Below are 26,992 nucleotides of genomic sequence, written 5' to 3'. Positions count from 1 at the left end.
GATGAAAAGCAGATAGAGAGTTTGGATCCTTTTTGTCATGATGGATCTGTTTTGAATCATGATGGCCAAACTGTGATGCAAAAATGAGAAGAAAAAAACTATGTATAATGTTGTTGAATTATCTCCAATAAGCAGCTATTAGTCCTGACATTAGTTGGTAGCAGCTGTGAGTAACACAACGTTTGTTGTAAGAATGCCACTTGGCTTGTTAAGAGACACCTCTTCAGGAGCAACTACAGACAAAGCTGTTTTTCAAGTTTGTTTCTGTCTCTTTTACAGACAGTACAGCACATGGCTTTCTGCTTATTTAAGATGAAATGATATTCAGCTACGGCCATGAAATACAGCAATTACAAATAGTGAACTTTATCAAGCTGCTACTATATTAATGATGATTATCAACATGCCATGCTAAGAAGTAAAGTTTTTTGCTAAGTCTTTTAGTTAGTAAGGAATGGAGATGAGCATGTCTTGTTTTGCAAATTGTGAAAAAAGGTAAACCACCTTTCCATGTCCTCCTCCCATGTCCTTAAGAATAAACAATATATACTAAATACTAAGCAAGGTAAGAAAGAGATTATTAAAATGAACAAATATTTTAATATTTAGTTAATTTAATCATATTGGTCAAAAATAAATATTCAATTGTTAAATTAAAAACTGAATAAATAAAACTAAAAACATGTCAGTTAATCTAAATAAAAGGAACTGTGATCCAATGCCAAAAATGTGATTACATATTTGCATATTACATGTAACAAAGCTCTTACAAGTCTTTTGACAAGGCTGTATGTCAATCCTGACAGAGTTGTCTGTAATAAATGCAACAAGAAGTAATGGAAATGAACTTGGTTTGTGTTTTTAAATATAAATTGCTGGTCAGTTCTGCTGATAGGATTAAAACCCTGCAGAACAAGGGAGTTTAAAGTTTAGCTCAAAATATTAAATAAAAATAGAGCAATTTGTTAAATGTTTTAGATAGGTGGAAAAAACACTAGCCTGGTGTAAGAACAAGTTCTGTAACACTGTATGATCCTCCTGCCAAAGACAAAAGCATTCCAGCCCTCTTTCTAGGTGTGGCTGCACAAGAGCGTTGCACAGGTTTGGTCTATTGTTTGATATTAACACCACCCAAATATCACATTCACAAATGATTCAGCCACAATTATTCATTGCTTACTTGGATTATAGTTATCTCTTACCTTGCCATAGCCAGCATAATGAAATGTATCAGATGGCCTGGTAGAAAAGTGTTCAAGATGCAGGCAAATTTGCAATGTGTCTAATTTTCCTATAACTTCCCCATATGTTACTTCCTCTTGGATGAATGTGTTAATAACATGGTGTGTGCATGTGTGTTTTTTTGTGAGGTCATATTCTCAATGTCATAATAGTCCAATTGCACAGTGTGCTCTACCAAATCAGTAGTTGTAACTCGCCATCATTTTCTAGCCATGTATGTGTTTTAAACGGATGCAGAGTAAAAACACACTCAGTTAAAATCAATAAAATGAGCCTGATTATGAACTAAATAAAGATGAACATCTACTACAGGGGTGTCATATGACAGTGCTGGTATGGGTGGTCCCATGAGACATTTTGCCTCAAGGGATACTGCTGGCACTGAGCCATCATGGCCTGTAAACAACAACAGCGTCAAGTTGAAGTAAACTGGATCTGAGTGTCGGCCTCTAGTCGCGGCTTGCTTGAGCACGACCAGTATATAGACCAATATAGAGACAACAATGCGTCGATGGTGTGTCTGGTAAGTTATTCCAACCTTCAAAGGACCGTAGGCTATTTTTATTAACATCTGCTCCTTCACACTCACCAACCCGAACCGTGCACTGGAGCTAATGTTAGCTATGTTGGCTAAGTTAGCCGTAAGCTTATCTTCGATAGATATCATTGTGCTACTCGTACGCATATGTTGTGTTTGGTTGATTAATGTTGGACGTAAAAGCTGTGTATTTGATAAAATATTTAAGTAATGCATGTATAAATCACAATTGCCAAGCGTTACAGGATGTAGTATTAGCCAGACGAATGGCCACGGAAGCTAATGTTAGCTGGTAGCCAGGTAGCTTGGAGCGCAGCTAACTGGCTAACGTAGTGATACGTGTTATGAGGAGTAATGCGCTGCACTATTAGTACTTTAATTACACACTAATTGGCATCAGCGCATCAGTTTTTCGGTTAGGGTTTTAAATACAGTAATAACGGGATAAGTTAATGTTAATGTTAAGGTTGCTGCGTATCGTTAGCAGTATTTAACTAGCAAACGTGTAACTCAGCGGTAAGCTTCAGATTTGCGTTACTACGATGCCAACAGGAGCCAGCTAAAAAACACTGACAATGTAAGCAAATTGTATTATATTGAGTGGTTTGCTTAGCTTAAACGAAGATTGACGGTCACTTTAAAGGTTGTATATCCTTTTTTAGTTGTTCAAAATGATTTTGGGGGGATCACTGGAAACAAATTGAATGTTGGGGTTTTGATTTAAGCTAACTTAGTGTCTGAACGGTGTGGTTTTATCATTTTTTTAGCCATCAAATTACTCTTTGTCTGCGATGGTTAGTGTTAGTTTAACAAATGTCAGGTACATGTTGGGGTTTTAGTTCAGCGTTAGGTTAGCAGGTAACATTGCTAACGTGATGTGTTGAGAGATTTTATTTGCTTCAGTTTACTTGTACAGACGACCAAATGCCATTTCTACCTCATGTGTTGCTTCCATTTGGCGTTTTGGCTGCATTTAATCCCATAATACCCGGGGGACTGTCTTCTTTTAGCTTATGATGGGTTGGCTCATTAACATTAATGACTCTCCCTTCTTGATTATTAGTTGCTTCAGCTAACAAACACTGCCAAGTCAGTTTGAATCTTATAAGAGACACAAACAGATTGAAGAAACCAACCCCAAACCAAAGCATGGCACTACTAATGATATCCTTTTGTGTCACTCTCAGATTGATATCCTTCAGGCGGGACATCATCCTCTCCATTGGGTAGTTTACTAGCCATGTCCTCACAGCAGCCCAACAGCTCAGCCTCCAACAGCCCCACCAACATCTTGGGTTCTCCTTTCTCCGTCATCAGCCCCTCACTTAACTCCCCAGTGGTCTCACCCTCTCTTGGATTTGGGCCCATCAGCAACAGTCAGGTAATTGACACCCCATTTGAGTGAATGAATAAACAATGCAGAGACATCAATTACATGTTGAACTGTACTCTAATTCATTGGGTCGCATAGTGGGGTGCTTTAAGGGGTTCCAGGGCGTCCCCAGCAAAAAAGGGGATCATTATAATAACGATAATCTTTAATGATATGGCAAATTTCAATATAAGTAAAATATTGACAATGTATGACTATTTTGGTTATGGGTATCTGTAATAAAACATCTATAAATAAAAAATCTTACCAAATGGGGTCCATAGTCTAATTCACTTCACTTTTTCCTTGAAGTGAAAAAGTTTGAGTACCACTGCTCTAATTACACTGTTCTGGAAATGTTTAATAGCACTTGGCAGACGTTAATGGGCATATGGAATTAAAATGGTCGGTGGAAAATGATGGCAGTTGTTGTTGGCAAGTTTTAAGACAGGATTTTTTTAATACATTTTAATGACTTAACTTGTTGAGGTGATTTGCAGGGGAAAAAAATTGTAACAGAAATTGTATGGCAGAAGATCTTGTGGCATAGCTTGGGTTACCTAAAAATCTAGATAATATCATCATTAGACAGTAATACTGGTTGCCAAAAGACTTTGCATGCACAATACATTTTATCGAATAAGGCGACTAATTTGTCAAACTTAACAAAAATGCATGTTGTAGTATTTTAACATTGTATGTAATAATGTAATAAACCTTTCTCTGTCTTCTTGTATTTTATGTCAAATGTTATCTGGGCTGGCAATGTTTTAAATATTTCATTTGGTTACACTGTATATCCAGATCACTTCTTCAGCGCCCATATCAGGGATGCACTCGATCAGCAGCTCAGAGGATATCAAACCTCCGTTTGGCCTGAGGCCCATGCCAGCTCACAGTCCTGGAATAATGTTGTCTCAGAAACGCATGTGTGTCATCTGTGGAGACCGCTCCTCTGGTGAGTGAATGCACTGAGAGCAGGATTAGCAGAAGTGAAACATCAGCTGGAGAGTGTTTAAGTTATGGTGATTTTAGTGTGGATAATCCTGTACTGTCAGATGTATGTGGCTGTGTTTCCTCAACATGTTAACAAAATGAATCTCAGTCATTGTTGTTAGTAGAAATGCTGCTTTCACTGTAATTTCACACTCGATCTGATGACACCATGAGCCCCTAACTCTTTCATTTGTGTAACTCACAGGCAAGCACTACGGAGTGTACAGCTGTGAGGGTTGCAAAGGTTTCTTCAAACGAACTGTACGCAAAGACCTGAGCTATACCTGCAGGGATAACAAAGAGTGCCTGGTTGACAAGCGCCAGCGCAATCGCTGCCAGTACTGCCGCTACCAGAAGTGCCTGGCCATGGGCATGAAGAGGGAAGGTATGCAAGGAGCATCGTCGTTTTGAAGCTTTTAGTTCATATAACCTCATGGAGGTTTAGGAGCTTTCTTTTATTGTAAATTGTTTCAAAACTTTACACTCAACAATGTATTAAAAGGGAGAGTCCTCCTAACCTGAAGGTGCCGTACATTAGACTTCACCACAGGCAAGAGTTGAATTATATATTTAGAACAATTTGCAACAGATTAGATGTCTTAAATAGATAAATTATGCCAAAGGTTTCTAATTAAATTGAGTAAGTACGACGGGATTAGTTCGTTTTTGTGGCAGGTGAGGGTGGATGTTAAACTAGAATTTAAAAATGGGTTGAGACTGGTGAATTGGGGTCGGTTTATATAACTAACCCCCTCTCCATCTCTTCCCTTCATTTTCTCTTATTCTACCCTTTCTCCATCTTTCAATAGTGATCAAACATGTAAGGTGGATAAAAGAAGATGGAAAAGATGAGGGATGGATGAGTATGACATTGAAATTTTAAAGATACTGTATTGTAATGTTGCGTAGAGAATTAGCCTGTTGTGTTGAACATGCATAGATTGATAACTGGGGGGTTATTGTGTGGTAAGTAGACTGGGCAGAGAATAGGATCCACCCAGAAATGTTTAACTGTGGCATTGAGTTTGAGAGCGAGGGCTGCTGTGGCTTATTGCCTTGTGATCAGGGTGGGAAATTAGCACCAGCCAAAAGATGGTAAAGTATTAAAGTGACACAAAACAATGATTTACTTTTGAGTGGCTGGTAGATGTTCATATTTAGGAAGTTAATTTCCTTCCCTGCTTGTGATGACGAGCCGCTTCATAAAATCCTGCAAGTTGTGTGTGGTTAAACCAGCAAAAATTAAAATGAACCACATTCAAAAGAAGGTCATTTTTAGGTATCTTGAATAACAACTGTCTACTGTATATGAACTTTTAGAGGTGACTTTACTAAACCTGTGCAGCCCTAATTTTAGCTGCTAATTTAGGAGCATTTTCACTCTGCTGCACCCCTAATTAAAACACCTTCCAATCTCTCTTTCTTAAGGCTGCACTTTTTGTCAGTTTCTAATCTACCAGTGTATTACAGTGTCACTATTTTCCAAGATTTTCTGACAATTCTGATGTTTTTTCCCCAATTAAAGGACAGTCAGAATCATCTTGAGTTGAAGTAGACCTCTTACATTCACTTTTGTCACAGTCACAGATATAAAATTCTAACAAACTTCACACGATAGCCTCGAAGCTCAGTTGTCCTCATGGTGAACTGTAATCCCGAAGACAGCACCACACTAGTATAATGCTGCTATTTTGGGGGTGGGGTGGGAAGTATAACTGATTCTTACATGCATTGTGATTCTGTCTTTTAATAGTGTCATATTAAACATTTAGCTAATGCATGTGAGCTACCTTGAGGGCATCGGAGCATGCTGATAACAAACTCACGCATGTAACCTCAACCCGGTAGTCGCTGTACTTCTGTTGATAATAGAAGTAAATTCAGCTGACTTTGTGATGATGGATGTTTATTATTATGCTGTTTTGAATGTACTGTACTAAGAAAAATCTGCAAACATTTTAGAAGCACAAAGATGCATTGAGAAACATAATTGTTTTTTAATTGAAATGAAATTTGAACATTCTCAGTCGTACATTTTAGTGATAATTGACAGCAATCAACTGGAAGCAATATTTGAAATGTGTTTTTGCTATTGCTAACAGGGCTTCTCAATGCAGCAGAAACACTGCACAGAGGCAGAACATTTAGCATAATATCACTATTTAATCCATAATTTCATCTGTTCACCTGCCCCCCCCTCCCCCGAACAGTCTGTTCATCCTCCAGAATTAACCTTCCTGTCATTCCTTCTGTGTTGTCTGGTGCAGCGGTCCAGGAGGAGCGCCAGAGGAACCGAGAGCGTGAAGGAGAGCTGGAGTTCAGCGTCGGAGTTAATGAGGAGATGCCAGTGGAGAAGATCTTGGAGGCCGAGACTGCTGTGGAGCAGAAGACTGAGCTTCACTCCTCTGACGGAGGCTCTGTAGGCAACTCTGTGAGTAGTAGGAACACTGTGATCAATAGATTTTGTAACATTGTCAATGTGGTGGTGTTGTTTTTTTGTTTCTGAGTTTTTTTTCCAGTAGCTTGATGGGGTCAGAGCCTTTTTTTTCCTTTTTCTTTTTTAGCATAACCTAATTAAGACATGCTATCAAATAGGGTTAGTGTAATTCCTGGAAGTATTTGGTTTGGATGTATCACTATATAATCATGCTGTTGTGTTATTTGATTTCAGCCCCATGATGCGGTTACCAACATCTGTCAGACAGCAGACAAACAACTGTTTGCCTTGGTGGAGTGGGCAAAGAGAATCCCTCATTTCTCTGAACTGCCCCTCGACGACCAGGTCATCCTTCTGCGTGCAGGTGAGAAAGAACACCCCCAGCCATGAAAGATTTCTGTGAAAATCAACACAGAGAACATTTTATAAGCTGTGGAAGACCCAGATCAGATTGACATGTTTATTAGTGAGGAAACTGAGGCCGCAGTGAATGAATGTTGCAATGTTACAAGTAAACATTTCGAAAGAGAGTGACAAGGTCAAGGACATTTCCTCTTATTTTCATTTTTTCTAATAATGACAGTAATTCATTTACTACATACTGTCAGCAGTTTTATTATGTGGCTGCTCCTTTAGATCAACGTGGATAAAACCTACAAAGCAATTATAATGCAAACATCTGTGAACACTCGAAACCTGCCAGTCTATAGCCTTGATGTTGGTGTTTGTGCATTAATAGACACAATAAAAGATAAAAACATTTACTGTAAACTATTGCAAAATGAAATATTTGCAGATGGCAAATGGCAGTGGAAATTCACAGGCTGCAAGTCACAACTTGCATTCTGCCACGTATACACACACACACACACATACACACACACACACACACACACACACACACAGACACATTTTGTTGTCCAATGGTGCTTCTTTCCTACCGAGCAAGCCCCAAGATACAGCTGAGAGTAGTGATATCTGTTTGATAAAGTGCAGTGCAGCGGCACACTGGGTCAGAACCCAGTGTAAGTGAACCCTAAAGGGAAATGCAGCTTGCCAATAGTTAGCTGCTTTTCACCACAAAATTAAAAACATGTCCAAACAAAAATATTGTCAGTCATAGATCTATAAAAGCTCAGAGACCTCACTTTTCACATTTAACAACTTGTCTACGCTACTGTTCTTACTTGCTGTAGTAGTGTCTTGTATATGATGATGATTTCAGTGTTGAATTGTGTTTGTTTTATCAGGGTGGAATGAACTGCTCATTGCCTCGTTCTCCCATCGCTCCATCGGTCTGAAGGATGGAGTTCTTCTGGCTTCTGAGCTGCAGCGCGACAATGCACACAGTGCAGGAGTTGGAGCCATTTTTGACAGGTAAATCATAACAAGCAGATATTTGCCAGTATGCCAGTTGCCAAATATAATTAGTTCCTAATTACAGTGCATTTTGTCTGTTTTGTGTAATTTCTGCATAGTAACCAGTTTGATTTAATTCAGGGAGAGTGTACAGAGTGCAGAGGTTGGTGCCATATTCGACAGGTAATTATATTCTTTGTGTATTTATTGGAATTTCTTTGATTCAAGAAAAAGTCTCATTATGCTGTTTTTAATTTTACACATCTCTGAACAGTATTTGTGACACTTGTCATTATTTAGGGTTCTTACTGAGCTCGTCAATAAAATGAGAGATATGCAAATGGACAAGACAGAGCTGGGCTGCCTCCGAGCCATCGTCCTCTTCAACCCAGGTGCCTGACACTGCAAGACGCTGCTGATATATAGAAGAAAGATGATCACTTTTTATGAAGTCGGTTGTGATCTTGATGTAAATATTTTCTCTATTTTCCTTCAGATGCTAAAGGGCTATCCAACACCGGTGAGGTGGAGCTCCTTAGAGAAAAGGTCTATGCATCATTGGAAGCCTACTGCAAACAGAAATACCCAGAGCAGCAGGGAAGGTAAATGTCCTCTGCTGTGTTAGGCTGCTTTTTTTCAGTTGCTTTCGTTTTGCAATGTAAAATGTCAGTCTTGAACAAACATCTTTCATAGTGTGTTTATCTCGTTGTAATTAATGATATCCTCTTTGCAGGTTTGCTAAGCTCCTTCTCCGACTGCCAGCACTGCGATCCATTGGCTTGAAGTGTTTGGAGCACCTCTTCTTCTTCAAGCTGATTGGTGACACGCCTATTGACACTTTCCTCATGGAAATGCTTGAAGCTCCCCATCAGTTGTCTTAGATAGGAAATGCGTACTGTGGTTAGGTTTAGATAGCTGAAGTCTGGGAAGCTGGAGTGGGACTGGAGTGGCACTTTAAGTTCTTTGAAGATTTGTCAGTTTGTCTCACTGCTGTCTGGGTTACACTATCTTAGTGCAGCACAGATTTGCTCTTTAGACCAAACCCAAGGCTTGGCATGATCTACAAGCTGGTGCTATATGTTGAAATAACTTCATGAGTAACTATGGTTAAAAAAAAAAAGTATTTTTAAAAATGTAAACATTTACATATTTCCCTCACAGGAGCTATAATTTGGGTATACATTTTTATATAAGCTTTTTAGACACCTCAAACATTAAGCTCGATTGTTTATTCAATTGAGCGGATCCCTAAAACCTATTTTTAAACAGAAGTCAACCTGGATCATGAGCATGCATTTAAGACACAGTCTTCTTTTTATTACTTATAATTCAAGTCAGATCTAAAAGAATATTAATTGTACCAAACATCGTCTGGCAGCCGTGCCCAATAACAGCCCAGAGTGAACTTGTATCCATTGCAGAAGATATCTTAACAGTGACCCGGTGTAGAAGACGAGTCAGTGGGTGAAACTGTCAGGTCCGACTTGTCTGTGTGGACGGAGGATCAGCTTTATGTGTCTGGTAGTATACAGTTAGTGTTGTTTACTTCTTTGCCATTTTATAAAATCGAATCACTTTGTGGTTAACGATTAGACTGCACTGCACACTCGCTATGTACTATTTCTAAAACCTACTTTTAACAAACGCCCAGCCACTGAATGGTCGGGCGTTTGGTGTTTGGTGCTATTTCAGAGATAATTAGAATTATTGGTGCAGATGCACACCAAACCACAAACCTAAGAAAATATGCAAAAATGAAAATCCCTTTGTTAATCTTTGTTAAAAAAAAATGTAGCAATATAAAATGTAAAACTGCAGCAATATAAAATGTTAACTGCATAAGAGCTTTCTGCCTGTCAGTCATTCAGGGGTTTTACAAAGTAAATCATGTCTGGTGGAAAGGGAATACTCCATTTTGTAATTTATCTATACAATTCAAAGGTACTGTGCAAAAGCAATTGTTCAGGGAAAATGTATATTGATAAATTTGAATTATGATCAGGAGATACAAATTATATAATTCTTAATATGTGCCCTTGTTTTTAGTTTTCAGCTAGTATTAAGCAGAACGTGTCTTGGGTTGCACTGGATTTGCTGACAGTGTTTCAGCTGATTTTTTTAATGCTTTTTTTTGTATTTCCTACCTTTCCTCCCTTTTTTAGGTAGCTGTCTTGTTCATTGTAATGTCTCTGCAATTTATTAAAAGCAAATCATAATCACATTTAGATCCATAACACCTGTGGACATAGGAATTTTAAACAAGACCAAATGAGGTCTGTATGATGGCCATGTGTAAACACCAGATGAGCTGTATCGACAAAACCTGTCATCGACCTCAATATGCTCTTGATGAACATAAAGTGACTTGAAGCATGGGTTGTGTGGACTAAAAAAAATAAACGAGGCTTAATGTTTTTTTGTTTGCCTTTTTTTGCTTTTCCGAAAATGTTTGATGTGATGCTTATTCCCCCTCCCAGAAACACAATACAAACATTAGTCCACATGCATTTTTATGAGCCTTTTTATTGTAGTTACATAGTTTTTGCTGTGGGCATAGACGCAATAGAAGCCTTGGTTGTATAGCACTTGTGTCCAATTTCCACAGTGATGTTATGGCACAGGCAGCAATGTGTGTGTATGTGTGTGTGTGTTTTCAGCTACTATTAAATTAAAAGAGAAGAAAAAACGTTGAGTGCAATGAAATCAAAAGGCTTCTAAAGAATTCCACAGGACTCACTGGTAAAAATGTGACCACTGCGTGTTTTCACCACATTTGTTCACTGAACAGTACATGAAGTAAAAAGGTTTAATAACACGCACACACACAATAACAACCCCTATAGCTCTGAGAATCAAAAAGTGAACCTGCCGTTGTATCGAGCAGAAGTGACACCTTTTTAAAACCATGCATGGCTTGGTTTGCTTAAATTATATTTTAGAATAATACTGCTTTTAGTCTATAATACACTATTCTACACATGGAGCAAAACAGAAGAACATAAAGAACATTGTCATGACATGTACATCATTTTACAGCATTCCCCTCCATATTACTTTACACATCTATTCTGTCTTGTATTTGATAAAAACAGTACAATCTGAGCTCCTCCCCCTGTAACTTCAGTTTGACTTTTTCTTCAGCTAGAAGTTGCATGCTACACATTGAATCTAAGGTGCTGAATAGTTTTCAGTAAATTCTAGGAAAAAACAACAACAAAAAAAGTACTGCTGGTGATGTTTTATGAAGCTTTACCATGATATTTGCGCTAGATTCTTGTTTCTCTCCTCATGGCTATGTTTCCATCACAGTGAAAATTTGTGAGTGGATAGATTTACTTTGCAACTAGCGAGCCGTGCTATAAACTGAAAGTATGCATGTTGTAAATTTAGCTAATGTCATTCCAAATGAACTAATAACACAGATCAGACTCAGAAATACTAAAAAAAAACAAAAAAAAAAAAACATAACAGGCCTATGTAACAAAAAATTCAACCGCGGGCTCCTTCTCATTCACTTCAATACAGATTTACATGTTTAAAAATTGATAAATTAATGAGATTTTATGTGCGACCATGTTACTAATAATCAAGTAACCCCTGATGTTCACATTCAAAGTTAAAGAAAGGAGGTCTCCTGTAAACCAAGATCTCCAGTGATGCCAGTTGAGCTACACATTGATTTGGCCTGGCCCTTTTTTAAAATATTTCACCAAGATCTTGACTCGAGTGGAACAACGTATGTCCATGTTTTACAGTAAGGCAACAGAATACAGCTAATGTGCATAACCGATCCTCAAATTGTCATAAATACTTTAAAGCTATCTCCAACTATCTGATCTGAGACGTAACATGAAAGAAAAGAAAAAAAGTTTTTGTCAGGACAAGTTTAAAAACACTGGTTAAAAATAAATCACAGCTCGTGAATGACTCAGCATCATCCTCGCCCCGCACAGACTGCACATCTGCTGTAGTAACATTTTCTTGATACATGTCCCTGAAAACGTCTTAATAAATAACTGTCTCTGAAAGGCACTCTGAAATGTGCAGCTCATAGATTCTACAAAATAACGACCTAACAAATGATGACAGCTCACCTAGTAACATTGCGCCTGCTTTTCTCTGTTCGGTCCGTGCTGCTCAGACAGTGATCATCTGCATCAGTGAGAACAGGTTACATAATGCAATGTGTCTATATTTGCTGAAGCTACAAACGTGAGCATGATGAGCATTACTCTAAATCTAGTGGTATCAACAGTCTTACCCACAGTAACTGAACTGTAGTTAATCATCTGCACTGTTTCTGCTCTCGTAATTTCCTTCTTATTCAGTAAAATTACAGAAGTTTGACAAAGCTTTAGTTGCACATACTTGATGAAACTCTTTGATTAGACATCATGAAAACAACTGTGCTACTATTGGACTGCTGGTTGAACTGTTAGAGTATATCTTCAGATTCAGATGTCAGAGTGGTTCATCAGTGTCAAGGATTTCACATTCCATTGATACCCAACTTTTACATCCAGTGCACTTGTTCCTTATTTGAGCACCTTGAGCAAAATGACTAGAAACACAAAACTACCACAGTAGTATATTACAGAATAACCTTCTGCACGCAGACATCTACTCAATAGATGAAAAGTCTTTGAATTTGTCACTAAAGCTGCAGGTCTGACACTAAACCTGAGCACACAGTTAGTGGGGAGTTTAGTGTCTGTCTCAGGCTCTATGTCGCACACCGGTCAGCTGTCTGGATTCAGTCAAGGCCATGGAGATCAAAGCGTATGCACTGCCAACTCTTTTGATGCCTTCGGCCTTAAAAAAAACACACTTTTGCTCGGGGTGCTTGTATGCGATGTCAAAGGATGATATAGCCTCATGAGTGCAGATCATCGATGTGTATCCATTAACAGCAAAGCTTAGTGGTTTGAATGCAGCGCTCTGCTTGTGAATGAAATCTCGTTCAGCCTTATATCCACTCTCCTCAGGAAGCACTTGTGTCAAGCCTGTGTAAACCAAATGCATAAAGATGAGATCAACTCATCAAAGCTGGGGGGATTTTAGCGCCAAGCCGGATGGGTGAAGGCAGTGGAGGGGCAGTGAAAGGGCTTCCAGACGTCTTAATGTCCGATGGGATCCAGGTCCAGCTCACACCTGCATCTCTGAACCGCTGGACAAGCCGAGAGCGTTGGCCTCCTCTGTCGTCAAACCATTCTTCAGTGTCCTTCTCACTATATGGCAAGAAAAAAACAAGACATACATATCATTACTGACTTTGCACATGCAGCGTGCATGACTTATGTCACTTGTCAAATGCTTCATGTAACTCACATGATTTTCGGTTAGCTCGGGAGCGCCTCCTCTCTCGAGGCTGCGTCCGCTGGCTGGGCCCCTGAGTGGCTGACCTAACAATTCTCTCCATGATCTCATCAGCTGTATCATCTGTGCAGTTCACTGGGTCGTCACTGGCATTGTACCATGGGGGGACGCGCCCTGAAACAGACAGAGACAGAGCAGATCAGAAAACAGCAGGCTAATAATGAAGCTTGTGGGATATGAGAGAACGCTCCATATCAGCTAATAAATGGACCTTGAGGTGAAGACTGTGGAAAACAAATCCCATGGTTCTGGGTATATGTAACATGTATACAGTATAATGTGTTGATGAGGCTGACCTCTGGCGCTGCTGGCTCTGGTTCGTGTACGTAGACCCGGCACTGTTGACACTCCGCTCTCTCCGCCCTGCAAGCTGCTCTTTAGCACAGCCTTCATGTTTTCATGTTCCGCTGCATCTTCAGCGTACTGGATACCCTGAGGCTGGCTCTCTTGTGCGTCTGGCGGGGCACTGCCAAATTTACCACTCTGTTGAGAAGAGGGGAACACACGATTATGATATCTGACATTTTATTAGTAGGAGATTGTGACAATCTGGCCATGCTCTGATCATTCTGGTTAATCTTTGCTATGATGGAGCACTTTTCAGCCTAAAATAAAAAAAGTTAATCATTTCAAAGAGTCACAAGTTCCACATTTGAAGCATTGTTTATTCTGTAAGCCCACAATGAGGCAACAATGTCCCTTTTTTCCATGACTGTACCTTGCAACAATGCAGACATGCAAGTGTGAGCTACTATGTTGGACATATGAACCTCGTTCAGGTTCAAAAGTCAAACTGTGAGTCCTCCTGAGATCCATTAATCTAAACCAGGAAGTAGCTGTGACTCCTTCCAGTGAAATTCACTCAACACTCCTGCACACAGCATGCAAACACCTCGCTGTCATCACTGTCGAGCTTCCTCATTCATGTGAGGTCACACACACACACAGAACCTGTCTATCTGACTAATGACACGTCCTTTGTTAATTCACATACTGTAAATACACCAGTTATTGTTCAGAGTTACAACAGAGTCTGTTTGAATGTTAGTCACCAGGTTAACGTGCACCTGACTGCACACAAAGTCACCTCCTACCTCACTGTCATTGTCATCCTCACTCTACAGAGAGGAGGAAAATGGACAAAAAAAAATGCAGTCATGTGTGTTGTTAGAGCATCTATTATCAAGTGGAAACTTATTATAAACATGTAACCACCGAGTTTTCTAATTGGTTTCACAAACCCTGAGGTTGTAGCATTTTCTCAAACCATAAAGACACACCAAATCCTTAACTTGTATTGTAAACACTAAAGGAAAGATTCAACACTTTGGGAAAACATGTATTTGCTTTAATGACAGAGTTAGATGAGAAGAACGATACAACTCTCATGTTTGTACTGTAAATATGAAGCTGGAGCCAGCAGAGAGTTAGCTTAGCCTCGCATAAAGACTGAAAACAGGAGGAAACAGCAAGCCTGGATCTAACCACTGGCAGTGTCATATTAAATAGAGAGATGATAGAGAGTAAAATCAGTCTTCTCATCTAACTCTCAGCAAGAAAGCAAAACAAAGTTCCAAAAATGTCAAACTATTCCTTTAAACTTCAAAATTGCTATGAGATTGGTGTCCCCTATCACCAATATATATGTATGATAGCATTGCAAAAACATTGCAAATTGATGTAAGTGACAGAGGAAAAGAGCGTATTTGACTGAACATCTTTATAAGAGCATGGTTGAGGTGTGGGCCTTGTTATTTCTCCTTTAGGAACATCCAAAGGTTTGAATTTTCACACAGTGATTGAATTAGGGTCCCTTTGAAGAGAGAGGGGCCCCTGCCAAGGCTGGCTGTGGAGTCCACTCTGAGCAGCCGACTCCTCAGGGTTTAAGGGATTTTAATCATGCAGGGAGGTGTTTGCTCTGGCCTTTCTTAGCCTGCTGCAGCTACAGAATGGGATACACTGAAAACAACTCACTGATTGTTGTTACAGTAACCTATACATACGAAGGCAGAGGAAATATGCTGAGTCATCACAAATGTATGCCGTGTCTGTCTGAAATGGCTGCATTTGGCACTCTAACCAGATTATGAATATAACCAGCATCTGGGGATTGTTCATATTGTTTCATAAAATTGAGAAAGTACAAACCAAACAAAGATGAGGGTCAGGAAATGGAGAAAGTGTACATGTGACCCTTGCTTGTGGTGAAGACCACTTACATCTGTTATCATTTTTCCCCTGGTCTTGTTCCTCTCGCGGTGGTTGGCCCTCTTCTGTTTCTGTTGTAGCACGCGCTCTCGTGTTGTGCGATACTCCAGGGCAAATTCACTCAGGATCTTGCTAAAGCGATGAATGCTGACCTCACGTACTGCATATATCGGATGGCCCAGGAACAGCAGAAAGGCATGAAACCTGCAGATGTGTAATGAAAAAATCCCTCAACAGTCATGAAAACACACAAAAAATGACACGTAAACAGTAGCAAATAAAGTGATGTCTTGAAGAATGCAACGAAATTGTTAACCCAAGCTAATATGCACTCATGCACATACCTGTTGAGTATTCTTCGATGTACAATCTTCAGAATAATAATTCTCTCTGCACAGTCTTTTAAGAAGTCTGACATTTTTTGTTTCAATGCTAGTTTCATCTCATGTTTGGCAATGACTTTGAGGTGATCCCATGATGCTTTGCACCTTCGCTCCATCTGGGCCAGATTGTCTTGAAGCTGGTCAAAGTCCACCTGACGACAAAACAATGGTCGGTGACTTTCTACGATGGATATCGACATTTGCAACACAAACTGATACTGTGCAGAAATAGCTTAATACGTTTTTAAAATAGTGAATAGTTCAAACTTTTGTCAAGCGGGTGACAGCTCCTATCTCTGAGTAAAGGTCAGTGCTGTCTGGGAACTTCTCGACCACAATGGTGCAGGCGTGGTGCAGCAGCGACTGCTTGTGAACTGTGTCCTTCACCTCTGGGACTTTCTCCAAGTAACTCAGCTCAAAGCCTTTAGCCTGCAGACACACACACACACACAGACACACACACACAGACACACACACACACACACACACACACACACACACACACACACACACACACACACACACAGCAACACAGAAAGAGGGACATAAACAACTGTCTGAAATTAACAATCAAGAGACCCAACTAGAGGACCAAATTGCAGTAAATTTCCTTTCTGGCACAGTCAGAAAAAGGGTCTCAATGGAGTGCGCCGAGTAGATACTTAGATTAATTAGGCTGTGATTATCAGAAACCACAATCTACTTCAGACCCGACCGATTGTTCTGCTCACCACAGTGGAGCTAAAAAAGCCAGAACATATCATCAAAGACATAATCCTAACAGGATCTCCCTTGTTCTTCTGCCAGTTTTAAATGGCTTACTGCAAAATATAAATGCAGCCATTATTTACGGGAACTACTTGTTTTGATGTTTCCCTTTTGCATGTTTGGCTCCCACAAGGTTCAGACACACACACACACAGACATACATACAGTCATTCATAGATATAACACTGATGCATGCGCACACAGGCACACGCAAGGCCACAGAAACTTTCATCACAAAGCGAGACAAAAAGAAAAAAAAAAGTAGTCTGAGACACAGATGCAAATTCCACACAACCGTGCACCGACTTCCAGAAAACGCAATCACACAATCTGCCTCCCTTTTTCTTCTCAGACAGACAGAGCCAGGTTCAGCAGAGGCCTGCACAAGCTTTTTTACTGTAGAAGGACAGTGTCCGGTGCAGACAGTCAGGCAGCACACAGCACATTCTTTTACACACAGAGAGTCCACTGTTATCCTTGCCAAATAAATATGTTGTCGGGGGAGTTGGGGGAGGAGCACGGGAGGAAGTGAGCTTAAGACATAGAGGGAGAGAAAGTGAAAAAAAGGGGAACCTCTTAGTTGTATGTGTCTTCAGTTTTACTCACGGTTGTGCCGTTGAGGAAGTTGCCGATGGACAGCAACGTGGTCAAGATGTAGCGGAGTGTTTTGTTTTTCTCTAACTGGTCCATCCCTTCTTTTAGATCCTGAAGAGGCTCTGCCACCTCCTAAAAGAACATAAAAGACACACATTATCTGTATTTGCTTTAGTCTGCTCTTTTTTCCCTTGATAGGGATATGCATTAAACTGATGAAAATGTGAAAACTAAAGGCATAGTACATAATAATGAGAAGATTGATACCACTCTCACATCTGTATGTTAAATATGAAGATACAGCTAGCATTTGTTAGCTTAGCTTAAAGACTAGAAACAGGGAAACAGCTAGCCTGGCTTTGTCCACAGTCACTGCTCCAGTTAGTGTTTACACAAATGAGACATAATGTGTTAATTAGCAAGCTTTTTTGCCTTTGGAGTTGTTCTCCCTGTTTCCAGCCTTGATATTTACTTCCACACTTCATATTTACTGTAAAGACGTCAGAGTCTTCTCATCTAACTCTCAGCAAGAGAGTGAATAAGCATACTTTTGAAAATATAAAACTATTCCTTTAATTCATGACAGCATGACAAACGTTCAAATCGCAGGAGGCATGTTTATTTAATGAGAAATGTGTGTCAAAATAACATTGTAAATTAAATATTGTAGTGCTGCAGACACATCCTGGCCTAGACATTACATTCTGCAGCCTTAAGAAAACATCTTCGTTTGATACAGATTCCTGCAAAAATCACAATGTCTTTCAATGAAAATGATAATAATGTTGTAAAAATGATCATATCACAATTGTAATATCAGTCAAAATGATCACAAGTCAGATATTATTCTAAAAATGTTCAGCCCTAATCTGTATGGATTTCCACAAGGATTTGTCTAACCTTTTCAATAAGCTCGTAGTCCATCTTGAATGCCCACAGCTGCAGGCGAGCAGACAGCTCTGTGATGGAGGAGAGGGTGAGAAGGAACTGCTCAGCACTACCCAGGGGGATATCAGGGTTGACCAGCTGAGCCTCCTGAATCCTCTGCTTCTCCTCCTCTGTGGGGATCATCGTCAGGATTTTCTGGAGCAGGAATGGAGACAAGAGAGGAGGGGAGGGGAAGGGGAAGTCTTACCAGCTCATTCATCAAGTCAACATATCAAAAGGCTTTCAATACCTACGAAAAACATTTATATCATATGTCAGGCAGTACATCATAGACAAGGAGAGGAAACAAATTGAGTCTGACATTTCCAGCTCTGTTTATCTAAGATGTTTCCAGCTTTCCCACAGACTTGTGTGACATCTGAACTTTCAACCTTGCATTTGTCGTCTGGCTGAAAATACTTCCAGAGAAGAAAGGTGGAGAGCAGTACTCTTTTCCTTTGAGACTCAACTCAAGGAGAAGCTCTGAAAATGACAGGTTATATAATACCAAAGGGATGCACCATTCATTCTGCTGATGTGTAGCCCTTCAAAAACCTACAGTATGGTTTTTAAAAAAGGCCTGAAAATATGCACGTGGACCTAACTTTTAATCATCACTGTGATTAATTATATGAAAACAGCCAAGCAGCCAGAAAATCATATGATATGTCAACAATGTAGTCAGCCCATGCTGGATAAATATCATTCAAGAAAACCATGTTTACTTTGGACCCTGTGAGCATGAATGGGTTTTATTTGATGGGCCTACAGTAGACAGTATTAACTGTAATAATCCACTGTTCAAATTTAGATGTACTGCATGAACACTAAAACAAAATCTCTTTGAAAAATGCTCACCTCAATGCCCTCTTTGTTCAGTGCATACTCATCAAAGTTGAGGATAGCTGTCTTGATGGTGCGAGGAGGGGGTAAAACAGTCAAGCCGATGTTTATTGCATTGCTTCGTTTGGAGTCCAGGACTATGATTTCTTGTCGTTTGCCATCAACTGCAGCTTTCTATGAGACAATCAAGGGTTAAACTGTGCATATTAGACAACATACACATAAAATACTAATGTGATCTACTATCTCTATCTAATACTATCATGCTTACTTGCACCCCAGACAACCTCATTTAACCTCACCAGTATTTGGCCACTAAACTCCCAAAATGATCATTTCATATAAATCTTGTGGTAGCAGGAAGTCCTGAGCTATGGAAGGGAAACCTGAACAAATCAGAGCTGAAAAACTAATCTGGTAATGAAAATTACATTAACACTGCATGCTTCTACTAAGTGCAGTCTGACACCAAGTTACCTTTGTAACAGGAAGCTCCTTGGATTTGGACTCAAACAGCTGCTCCAGCTTGGACGTGTCCACTTTAATTGGCTCCAGTTTGGACCACAGGGACTCCTTACAGAATTTATGGCTCTTACACTGCCAGTCCACTGGACGCACCTCGTTCCAGAAGAGACGGATGGTCTTCTTCTTCTTCTGAAAGAGAGGTGCCTCCCCTCGACTCAGCTGAGGGGAAGGCGGAGGGATAGGGGCCATGAATGGTGGAGGTGGGGGCATCATCTTGCCAAGGAGGGGAGGAGGTGGAGGGCACCCAAACAGGGGTGGTGGTGGTGGTAGGGGAGCGTTGCATGGGGGAGGAGGAGGTGGTGGTAAAAGATCACCCGACCCCATCATACTGTCTATATCTAAAATGTCCATGTCATCCTCGTCCCTCAGGTCTGTGAAGTCCATTTCTTTGATGCGGAGCTCCCTGGGTGTGGCCATCAGCTGATCCCAGATATAATCCGACTCTTTCTTTGGGGGTAATGATGGTGATGATGATGATGATGAGACAGTGGTTGAAGATTTGTCAGTCTGCTGCTGCTCTTTTGACGCCTCTACCTCAAGAGGAGATGATAGGCCTTTGACCAAATCTCCAAACCTCTCCGCAACTGCTCGGACACTGCCCTGGTTGTCCAGATGCCCCACCTCCATTTTTTTCACATTTTCTTCTCTGGCTTGTCTGTGAGCCTCCAGTGTGGAGATCCTGCTAGCCAGGCTCGCCACAGAAGAGTCACTGACCTCCGTCTCCTTCTCACATTTACATTTTTCTTTCTCTGTCTCTCCTACTTTCTCTTCATCCTTGCTGGTTGCTTTCTGAGCATAGAGCATATCCAGCATGAAGCGCTTGCTGTTGAGTATTTTGTTGCACTGGTCATTCACATCTGCGTCTTTAATGCACTGAGTCCATTGGCCTGTTGTTGTGGAAACAATTTGGACATACAATACCAGTCAAAAATTTGGACACACTTTCTCATTCAAGTGAATGGGAAGTTGTGTCCAAACTTTCAACTGTTACTGTAGAACAACATCCCTTTGACAAATATACATGGATGATTATCAAAGTAAGTACATAAAATCAGCACCAAATCATACCTGCTTCAATGTCATTGGTGAGTTTCTCCTCCCGCTCCTCCCTCTCCAGAGTGCTACTTGTTGAGGAGATGCTGGATGCAGAGCAGTTGTCTTTCTCATTCACTTCCTCGTTCTGTCTCTCCTTCTCACTCAGCAGTACACTGTCTTCTACATCCCTTTCCATCGGCTGCTCCTTCTCTGACCCCTCCTCTAACTTAACATCAACCTCCACGTCTGTCTCTCCCACCTCTGCTACATCAGCGACCTCTGCTTCTTCCACCTGCTCTTCTACATCTCCCTCATTCATGCACTCTTTCTGTTCCTCGAGCTTCTCCTGCTCTCGCCTCTCGTCTTCCTCCGTGCCTACCTGTTCGTCTGCTGCTGGCTCTGCAACTACATTCTGGTCTGACAGAGTCTCACTGACATCCTCCGTCTCTGCAGGCGACTCAGTCTCAGTCTGCTGCTTGTCTGGCTCAAAGGGAGGTGTGGGGGAAGGTTCTGATACTGTTAACTCTGGCGCTGGACTTTTGGTTCTGGTCTGTGGGTCAATGTTTGGCTCTGGGATGTGTTCTGTTCCTGGAAGAGAAATCAAAACGGGGAAAAAATGTTACGTTAAGTACTTCAGTTATTTGACTGTACATTATCTGATAGTCTTCAGGAACATTCTTTGTTTATAATTAAAACAGCTTCAAATTGCTTCCTGACATGTACTTAATTGCACTGAGAAATTGTCTAAACTCAACTTACAGTCCCAGACTTTAAAAGTAATTTAAAAAGCAATCATCAAATTCTATTAGTATGGCTCATGACCATACAACATGACTGTTACTGTGGCTCTGAGAGAGTTTACAACTTCTGAGAGAAAAACAGTTTTATTTATATTTTCTTTTTAGTAGTCACCAAATAAGTATGTTTAAGAAAAATAATTATATTTGAAAGGAAGGTAAAAAAAAAAGAAAAAAAAAAAGTTTCTTTCTGCAAAACATCCAGCACAAACCTTTTTTTTGATTGCAGCCATGACAAATTACCTTCAAATCACTGTGGGTCTCATTAAAGCTATTTCAAATGCAGGAAATTTAGATATTTGTGTAGGTGCACTCCCCACCTTCTATATACACACTTACACACATTCTCTATTCTCTGACAATAACCCTGTATTACATATATGCACTGACAGTCTAAACTAAAATTACAATCCACTCATGTTCATAACTCTCAAGCATTAATGATGAATAAATGGCTGGCAAATTACCCAATTTCTGTTGTGTGCTGGCGACCGTGTCCTCCTGTGAGATGATGGATGAAGGTGTGGCACAGCGGGATGTGGAGCGGCTTACGGGGTTGGAACTCAAACACAAAGTGATTTCTGTCCGTCCTCTTGTTGGTGCTCTGGGTCGCTCCCGCTCAAACTCCTCTGCAGCTAGTCTCTCTACAGCCTTGTACCTGCAACAGCAAAGAGTAGCTTCCAGATGTCTGCGCACTTTGGTTTAGATGTGTGCCAATCTGCTGTAGTTCAGCCATTTGATAGTTGTGGTATGATTAAACAGAAACTTATTGACTGTCATATGAAAATATCACAACTCTAATTGAAGTGATTTTTGAGCAGAAAAAATGACACCATCCTTGTTCTAAAGAGATTCATGAATTCAAAAAATACAATCTTCTGAGCGGATAACATTTTAGAGATATGAGGGTTTCATCATATCTGATGAACAATTCTGCCTCTAGCAATGATGTCAACATTTATGACATGACACTTATTCCTTGGTAACTATGGGAAAATGGAGCTGTAATTACATTACTGATGGGACTCAAATGATGACCCATGAAATCCTTTTTTTTAAAGTTTCTAGAGTCATCAAAATTTCGTTGATCTCAAAGCACGCGACCAGAAGCATATTCCAGTTCACAGGGGTGAAAGAGGTGAAGAAGGTAAGTATGAGCTATAAAACATACTGATGCAGTCATTGGGAGACAACTGGACCAGGTCCATGCCAAAACACAATTACACACTTGTCCTGTTAACTTTGGGATATCTTAATAGCCTAGAGGGGCCCCGACACCTATAATTCAGCCTGAGGCAGGGTGTAACTTGCTTTACATCTGCTATCCATTTTAGAAAAGGACCTCAAAGCATTTACGAATCTCCTTTGTTTTTTATGTATCTTCACAACTGGAGCATTACGGAGAATCCATGTGAACTCATGATATGAAAGTTAACTCACCTTTCCTCTCTGGCTTGTCTTGCTTCTTCCCTCTTGTCTACTAAATCTTGACTGAGACAAAAATGTAGAAAGACAGAAACAGCCAGAAGAGAGTATTAAAGAGAACATTTTGAACCTTCATTCATATTTTATATGTTTGCTTTTTTACGTGGATATTGAATTTGATGATTGCCTAACTGAATGTGATATTTTTTAGGGCAAAGAAATAAAACAGAGATATATAACATACTAAGGCAATATACCTGAGCAGACCAAGCTCCTATGATAGCCATGATTCAACATATCTCTATATGAGCCTTCAAAAGAGAGACAACCCAGCTCTCATGAGTTTGACTCAAGAGTGGAGCCACATGTTCCAAAATTTCAAAATGCCAATTCAAATCTCTTTATTGGCTGTACAGCTCCCTATGGTAAAATTTAAAGAGATAATATTGTCACTCTGATATGAAGTCATGCAGTGCACTGACAGTAGCTGTGTCTGATTTGTAAGTTGAGACTGACTTGAAGCGGTTCCTCTCTTCTCTTTCGATCCTCTGCAGACGCTCCTCTCTTTCCATGCGTCTCCTCTCTCTCTCTGCAGCCAGAGACTCCTGATGCTGTCTGAACGATGAAGTTAGCAAGCCCCCTAAAGCAGGTCTGCATGCCAAAGATACAAAAAATATGTGAAAATATGAGGAACATTGAGGGATGAGGCTGTGTTTTGATTTTAATATGTTACCACTTCCGCAAAGGGAGCTTTACAGATGGGGTGAGTAATGTTTTAACAACCATATCCAAAAATGTTGAGCATTAGCTATGGAACAGTTGACATGCCAACCTGTCAGTTTTGGAGTCTGGAGTGGAGGACGTTGAACTAGTGAAGCGACTGATGGGTGACGTAGGAGCCTGGTGCCTGCCAGGGTATGGAGTGCCATTGGCACTAATTCTGTAAAAAGAGAGGAAAATAAATGCTTTGTTCTCTCCTAATACATTTTCCAAGGCAGTGAAGAGGGCTGCACATCACTTCAAGGATCTATGAGGTGTGATGTGATTCTGCTGGGCAGTTTACACTGAGAAATGACTCTGCTGGATAAAAGAACAATGCTGCTAAGCACTTGGAATTTAAACAACTTTCCTGTTAAGAAATCAATGCCAAAATCCCTGGGAGAGTACCTGCAGGTGCATTGCCTATCCATGTTTGTAGATGGGAATCTTTCATAAATCCATCTTGTCATCAGACCTACTCTTTTGTCAAAGGACTTATAATTGTTCTGTTGAATCTGACTCATGCACATTTTGACCTAGTACAGTTGTGCAATACATTGTGTATAAAAAACAGTTAATAATAGACCTAACCCTAACCCTAACCCAAACAAACTAGCATTCTACTACTAGTGCCACAACTACAAAACATGGGTAGAATTCACTACGTCCACATCTCCCTGACTAAAATACTACGTCAAAAAGTCAGTTCATCCAGCCTTCTCATGAGGAACAGACATAATGTTAATGTAGAACATGTACAAGGTTAATATTAATGTTTGGCATCTAAGCTCGGACCTCCTCCCACAAGGAAACGCCAAGCTCAGGACAGCAGGGAGTGGGGACGATGACACTAACTTGTCCGCCAGGGGAAGATGGACTCAGAACCTACAGGTGGATGGAGGGGCTTTTGAAATGCTGTAAGCAGGAGTGACACAAGCTGGAGCAACAAGTGACCGCATAGCTTTCAGACAAGCGGTGTGGCAGCACCCAGGCAGAGAAAGAGTAAGCAAAGCACTGATGCTGTGCATTGGATATAAGCTGTTGTGAGAGGAGTATGTCTGACCTAGTGCACAGGTTTTGCTTCATAAATATTACGTGTCTTGTCTTGTAACAGATGACCTGTTGACTTCTGTCCTTACCTTTCAGCCCAGCAGGGCTTTCTAGCAGTGAAAGATGTAGGGGAGTTGTTTGTGTCTGTCAGACTGAAGATGGAAGGTACAGTAAAAAAAAAGAGATTAACAGTCAGATCAGACACCCCAAAGATAAAAGAATAAGGTGTTAGTCACACAGACAAGATAGAGAGACAGTAGTTGAAGGTCAGAGGGCTGCAAGACCACACGACACAGACGACAGGGGCAAGACATTATCTCATTGGTCTTACCAATGCCATGTGTTACTTAGAAAGCTAGAAAGAAAGCTAGAAAAGTACTGCAAATCCAACTATATAACACTGCCTTAGAGGATCAATACATCACTTTTTATGGTCCGTTGCATAAAAAAATGGGGAATCATTTTTTCTCAGTTGGCATCAGAGATACACGCAGAGGAACTACTGCGCCAGTTTTGATGTGGCTGTTCATCCTGTTTCCATTGCAACAGATCTCTGCAGGACAGTAAACAACTATGAGTGACTGTGACTCATGCTAATACTTAAAGTTCCTTAATGCTTAGAATTAATTTATTGACTTGTCTTGAATTAAGTGTGGTGCGGAACCACAATGAAAGACAGATGAGTAGTAAATACAGCATCTGCAATATAACGGTTTCCAGCAACAGAGAAGAGAAAAGGAAGTAATTATGACTTTTCTTTTTTCTGGTACTGTGTGTCTTTGGAGATGACATATGCCATATAAATCACTTCTAGTGGGAAATAGTGGCCTTATGCTCACTATGATGAACAAAACATTTTTTATGGATAAGGGAGGTAGAGAGGGACTCAGCTATAGAATAACTTCACGGTATGCACTTTTGAAGAGCATCATTTGAAATTAAATGAGATTTAGAATCTTAGCATATCTGTTTTTCTCTTTTTACTCTGATGATGCTTGTGGTTGTCTCTGCTGTGTGTACAGTGAGCTACATAGAGACATAGACATCAGTGATGGGGAGGACAGTGTGTTTCGACATTTGAAGGTATAATGGGAGGCCTTATGCAAAACATGTAGGTGAACTGTAGCTCCTACGCTCTACCTGAAGTGCCTTTCTCTTTTCGAGCCCGTCTCACTCTCCTTGGCCCCAACAGACACCTGGCTCTGGTTCAAGTCAGGGGACGGAGAGAGAGGGAAGGGGGGTGTGGTTGGGGTAGACTGACACTGACTTTGGCTCAGACGGTGAGCAGAGCCTGGCACTTTACTCAGAGCGACAGGGAAGACACTGTCAGGTGGCTGGGGAGGTGCAGACCAAGGACTAATGGTCCTCTGTTTTGGTGCGACGGACACAGGAGAAGATGTCCTGGTCTTGAAGCCGAGATATTCTCTCTGCCCTTCAGGGTCACTGGTTTTAGGGAGGACGCTGGCCATACACTTTAAGTTCAAACACATGTTAGGGGTGTCTGCTACAGCTGGTGCCCCACTAGGATGACAAAATACAAGAGAGCAGGAGTCCAAATGGGTAAAAGGAAAGAATTATACTTAAAAACTATGGCAGAGACACTATGGAAAAACAAAGGGAATAGGGGATTGTTTCACGCCTAGCAAACTAGTTAGCCTAAAATACCTGCAAGTGCCCTGTCTAGAGGACTCAGTGACTGGATGACTTTCATCATCCGCCTCTTCATCGTCCTCCTCCTCGTCCTCGTCCTCCTCCTCTCCCTCTTCCTCCTCATCTCCTTCCTCCTCCTCTTCCTCCTCTTCCTCTTCTCTGTGGCGAGAGGATTGGTTTGAGGGTTGAAAGGAGGAAAGGGAGGATATAGGCAGGCAAGAGGGAAGAGAAGTTGGACAGAGACAATATGAAAAACACACAGTGGTAAATGAGCCCAGAAAGACACACACACACAGTACATGCTTGTCAAAAAAGCAACAAGTTATTAGTGCGGAAGATTAAGACAGTTAGTAGATTTTTGTTAACAAATGTTAACAATGGACAGGCATGGGCAACAGTTAAAAGTACAAATAAGTAACATTTCTGCAATAACATAAATAAAAATTATTCGACTGAAGAAAAAAAAAGATTCATTTCAATAATCAGTGTTAGGGCTTTAGGAGATATCTTCTGTGTTTGAACAGATAGCCTGGGATATATCATCATACATGAGTCTGTGGCCAGTTTTGTTTCTACTTGTATCCATCCCCCTTGGTGGCCTGGATTTCATTAACAATATGGAAAATGGCGATCTTCAAAGGCGGCTTGAATTTCCTGTGGTGGGCTGGGAGAAGCTAGTCTGGTATCATATGACCTGCTGGATTGAAT

General features: G+C 40.6%; 2 protein-coding genes across 4 annotated transcripts in view; one reads left to right on the top strand and one right to left on the bottom strand.

The window, feature by feature from the left end:
- Positions 1-1,625: 1,625 nt before the first annotated feature.
- On the top strand, positions 1,626-10,611 carry rxrbb (retinoid x receptor, beta b). Of its 3 annotated transcripts, none has more exons than XM_053327442.1 (12): positions 1,626-1,765; positions 2,968-3,161; positions 3,957-4,110; positions 4,354-4,533; positions 4,958-5,011; positions 6,416-6,579; positions 6,820-6,949; positions 7,836-7,962; positions 8,086-8,127; positions 8,245-8,336; positions 8,441-8,546; positions 8,678-10,611. In XM_053327442.1, the coding sequence occupies exons 2-12, from the start codon at positions 3,021-3,023 to the stop codon at positions 8,823-8,825; spliced, it is 1,338 nt and encodes a 445-aa protein (XP_053183417.1). In that variant the 5' UTR covers positions 1,626-1,765; positions 2,968-3,020; the 3' UTR covers positions 8,826-10,611. The 3 variants fall into 3 exon arrangements, with proteins under 3 accessions (XP_053183417.1, XP_053183416.1, XP_053183419.1); XM_053327441.1 differs by lacking the exon at positions 1,626-1,765 and adding an exon at positions 2,311-2,357; XM_053327444.1 differs by lacking the exons at positions 1,626-1,765; positions 4,958-5,011 and adding an exon at positions 2,311-2,357.
- A 2,261-nt stretch (positions 10,612-12,872) lies between these two features.
- The window catches only part of fhod3b (formin homology 2 domain containing 3b), a 93,196-nt gene continuing 79,076 nt past the window's right edge, over positions 12,873-26,992 (bottom strand). The window contains exons 11-29 of the mRNA XM_053327440.1: positions 26,300-26,443; positions 25,985-26,155; positions 24,724-24,786; positions 23,658-23,765; positions 23,342-23,476; positions 22,841-22,891; positions 21,868-22,058; positions 20,637-21,191; positions 19,521-20,455; positions 19,059-19,217; positions 18,174-18,356; positions 17,286-17,405; positions 16,179-16,340; positions 15,873-16,063; positions 15,540-15,732; positions 14,415-14,438; positions 13,617-13,803; positions 13,273-13,434; positions 12,873-13,172 (exon numbers count right to left, since the gene is read on the bottom strand). Of these exons, the coding sequence (XP_053183415.1) occupies positions 13,090-13,172; positions 13,273-13,434; positions 13,617-13,803; positions 14,415-14,438; positions 15,540-15,732; positions 15,873-16,063; positions 16,179-16,340; positions 17,286-17,405; positions 18,174-18,356; positions 19,059-19,217; positions 19,521-20,455; positions 20,637-21,191; positions 21,868-22,058; positions 22,841-22,891; positions 23,342-23,476; positions 23,658-23,765; positions 24,724-24,786; positions 25,985-26,155; positions 26,300-26,443 (3,817 nt within the window). The 3' untranslated portion in view covers positions 12,873-13,089. The remainder of the gene's footprint in view (positions 13,173-13,272; positions 13,435-13,616; positions 13,804-14,414; positions 14,439-15,539; positions 15,733-15,872; positions 16,064-16,178; positions 16,341-17,285; positions 17,406-18,173; positions 18,357-19,058; positions 19,218-19,520; positions 20,456-20,636; positions 21,192-21,867; positions 22,059-22,840; positions 22,892-23,341; positions 23,477-23,657; positions 23,766-24,723; positions 24,787-25,984; positions 26,156-26,299; positions 26,444-26,992) is intronic.

The sequence above is a fragment of the Scomber japonicus genome, chromosome 10 (assembly GCF_027409825.1).
Source record: "Scomber japonicus isolate fScoJap1 chromosome 10, fScoJap1.pri, whole genome shotgun sequence".
NCBI classification, from domain to species: domain Eukaryota; kingdom Metazoa; phylum Chordata; class Actinopteri; order Scombriformes; family Scombridae; genus Scomber; species Scomber japonicus.
The sequence above is the reverse complement of the archived record's forward strand: the minus strand, read 5'-3'. Positions and strand labels throughout refer to the sequence as shown.

Excerpts from the sequence above, each read along its gene's own strand:
- rxrbb (XM_053327442.1), top strand. The coding sequence starts at position 3,021 with ATGTCCTCACAGCAGCCCAACAGCTCAGCCTCCAACAGCCCCACCAAC. Across the intron at positions 6,950-7,835 it reads GGTCATCCTTCTGCGTGCAG|GGTGGAATGAACTGCTCATT; the intron begins GTGAGAAAGAAC and ends TTGTTTTATCAG. Across the intron at positions 8,337-8,440 it reads CATCGTCCTCTTCAACCCAG|ATGCTAAAGGGCTATCCAAC; the intron begins GTGCCTGACACT and ends ATTTTCCTTCAG.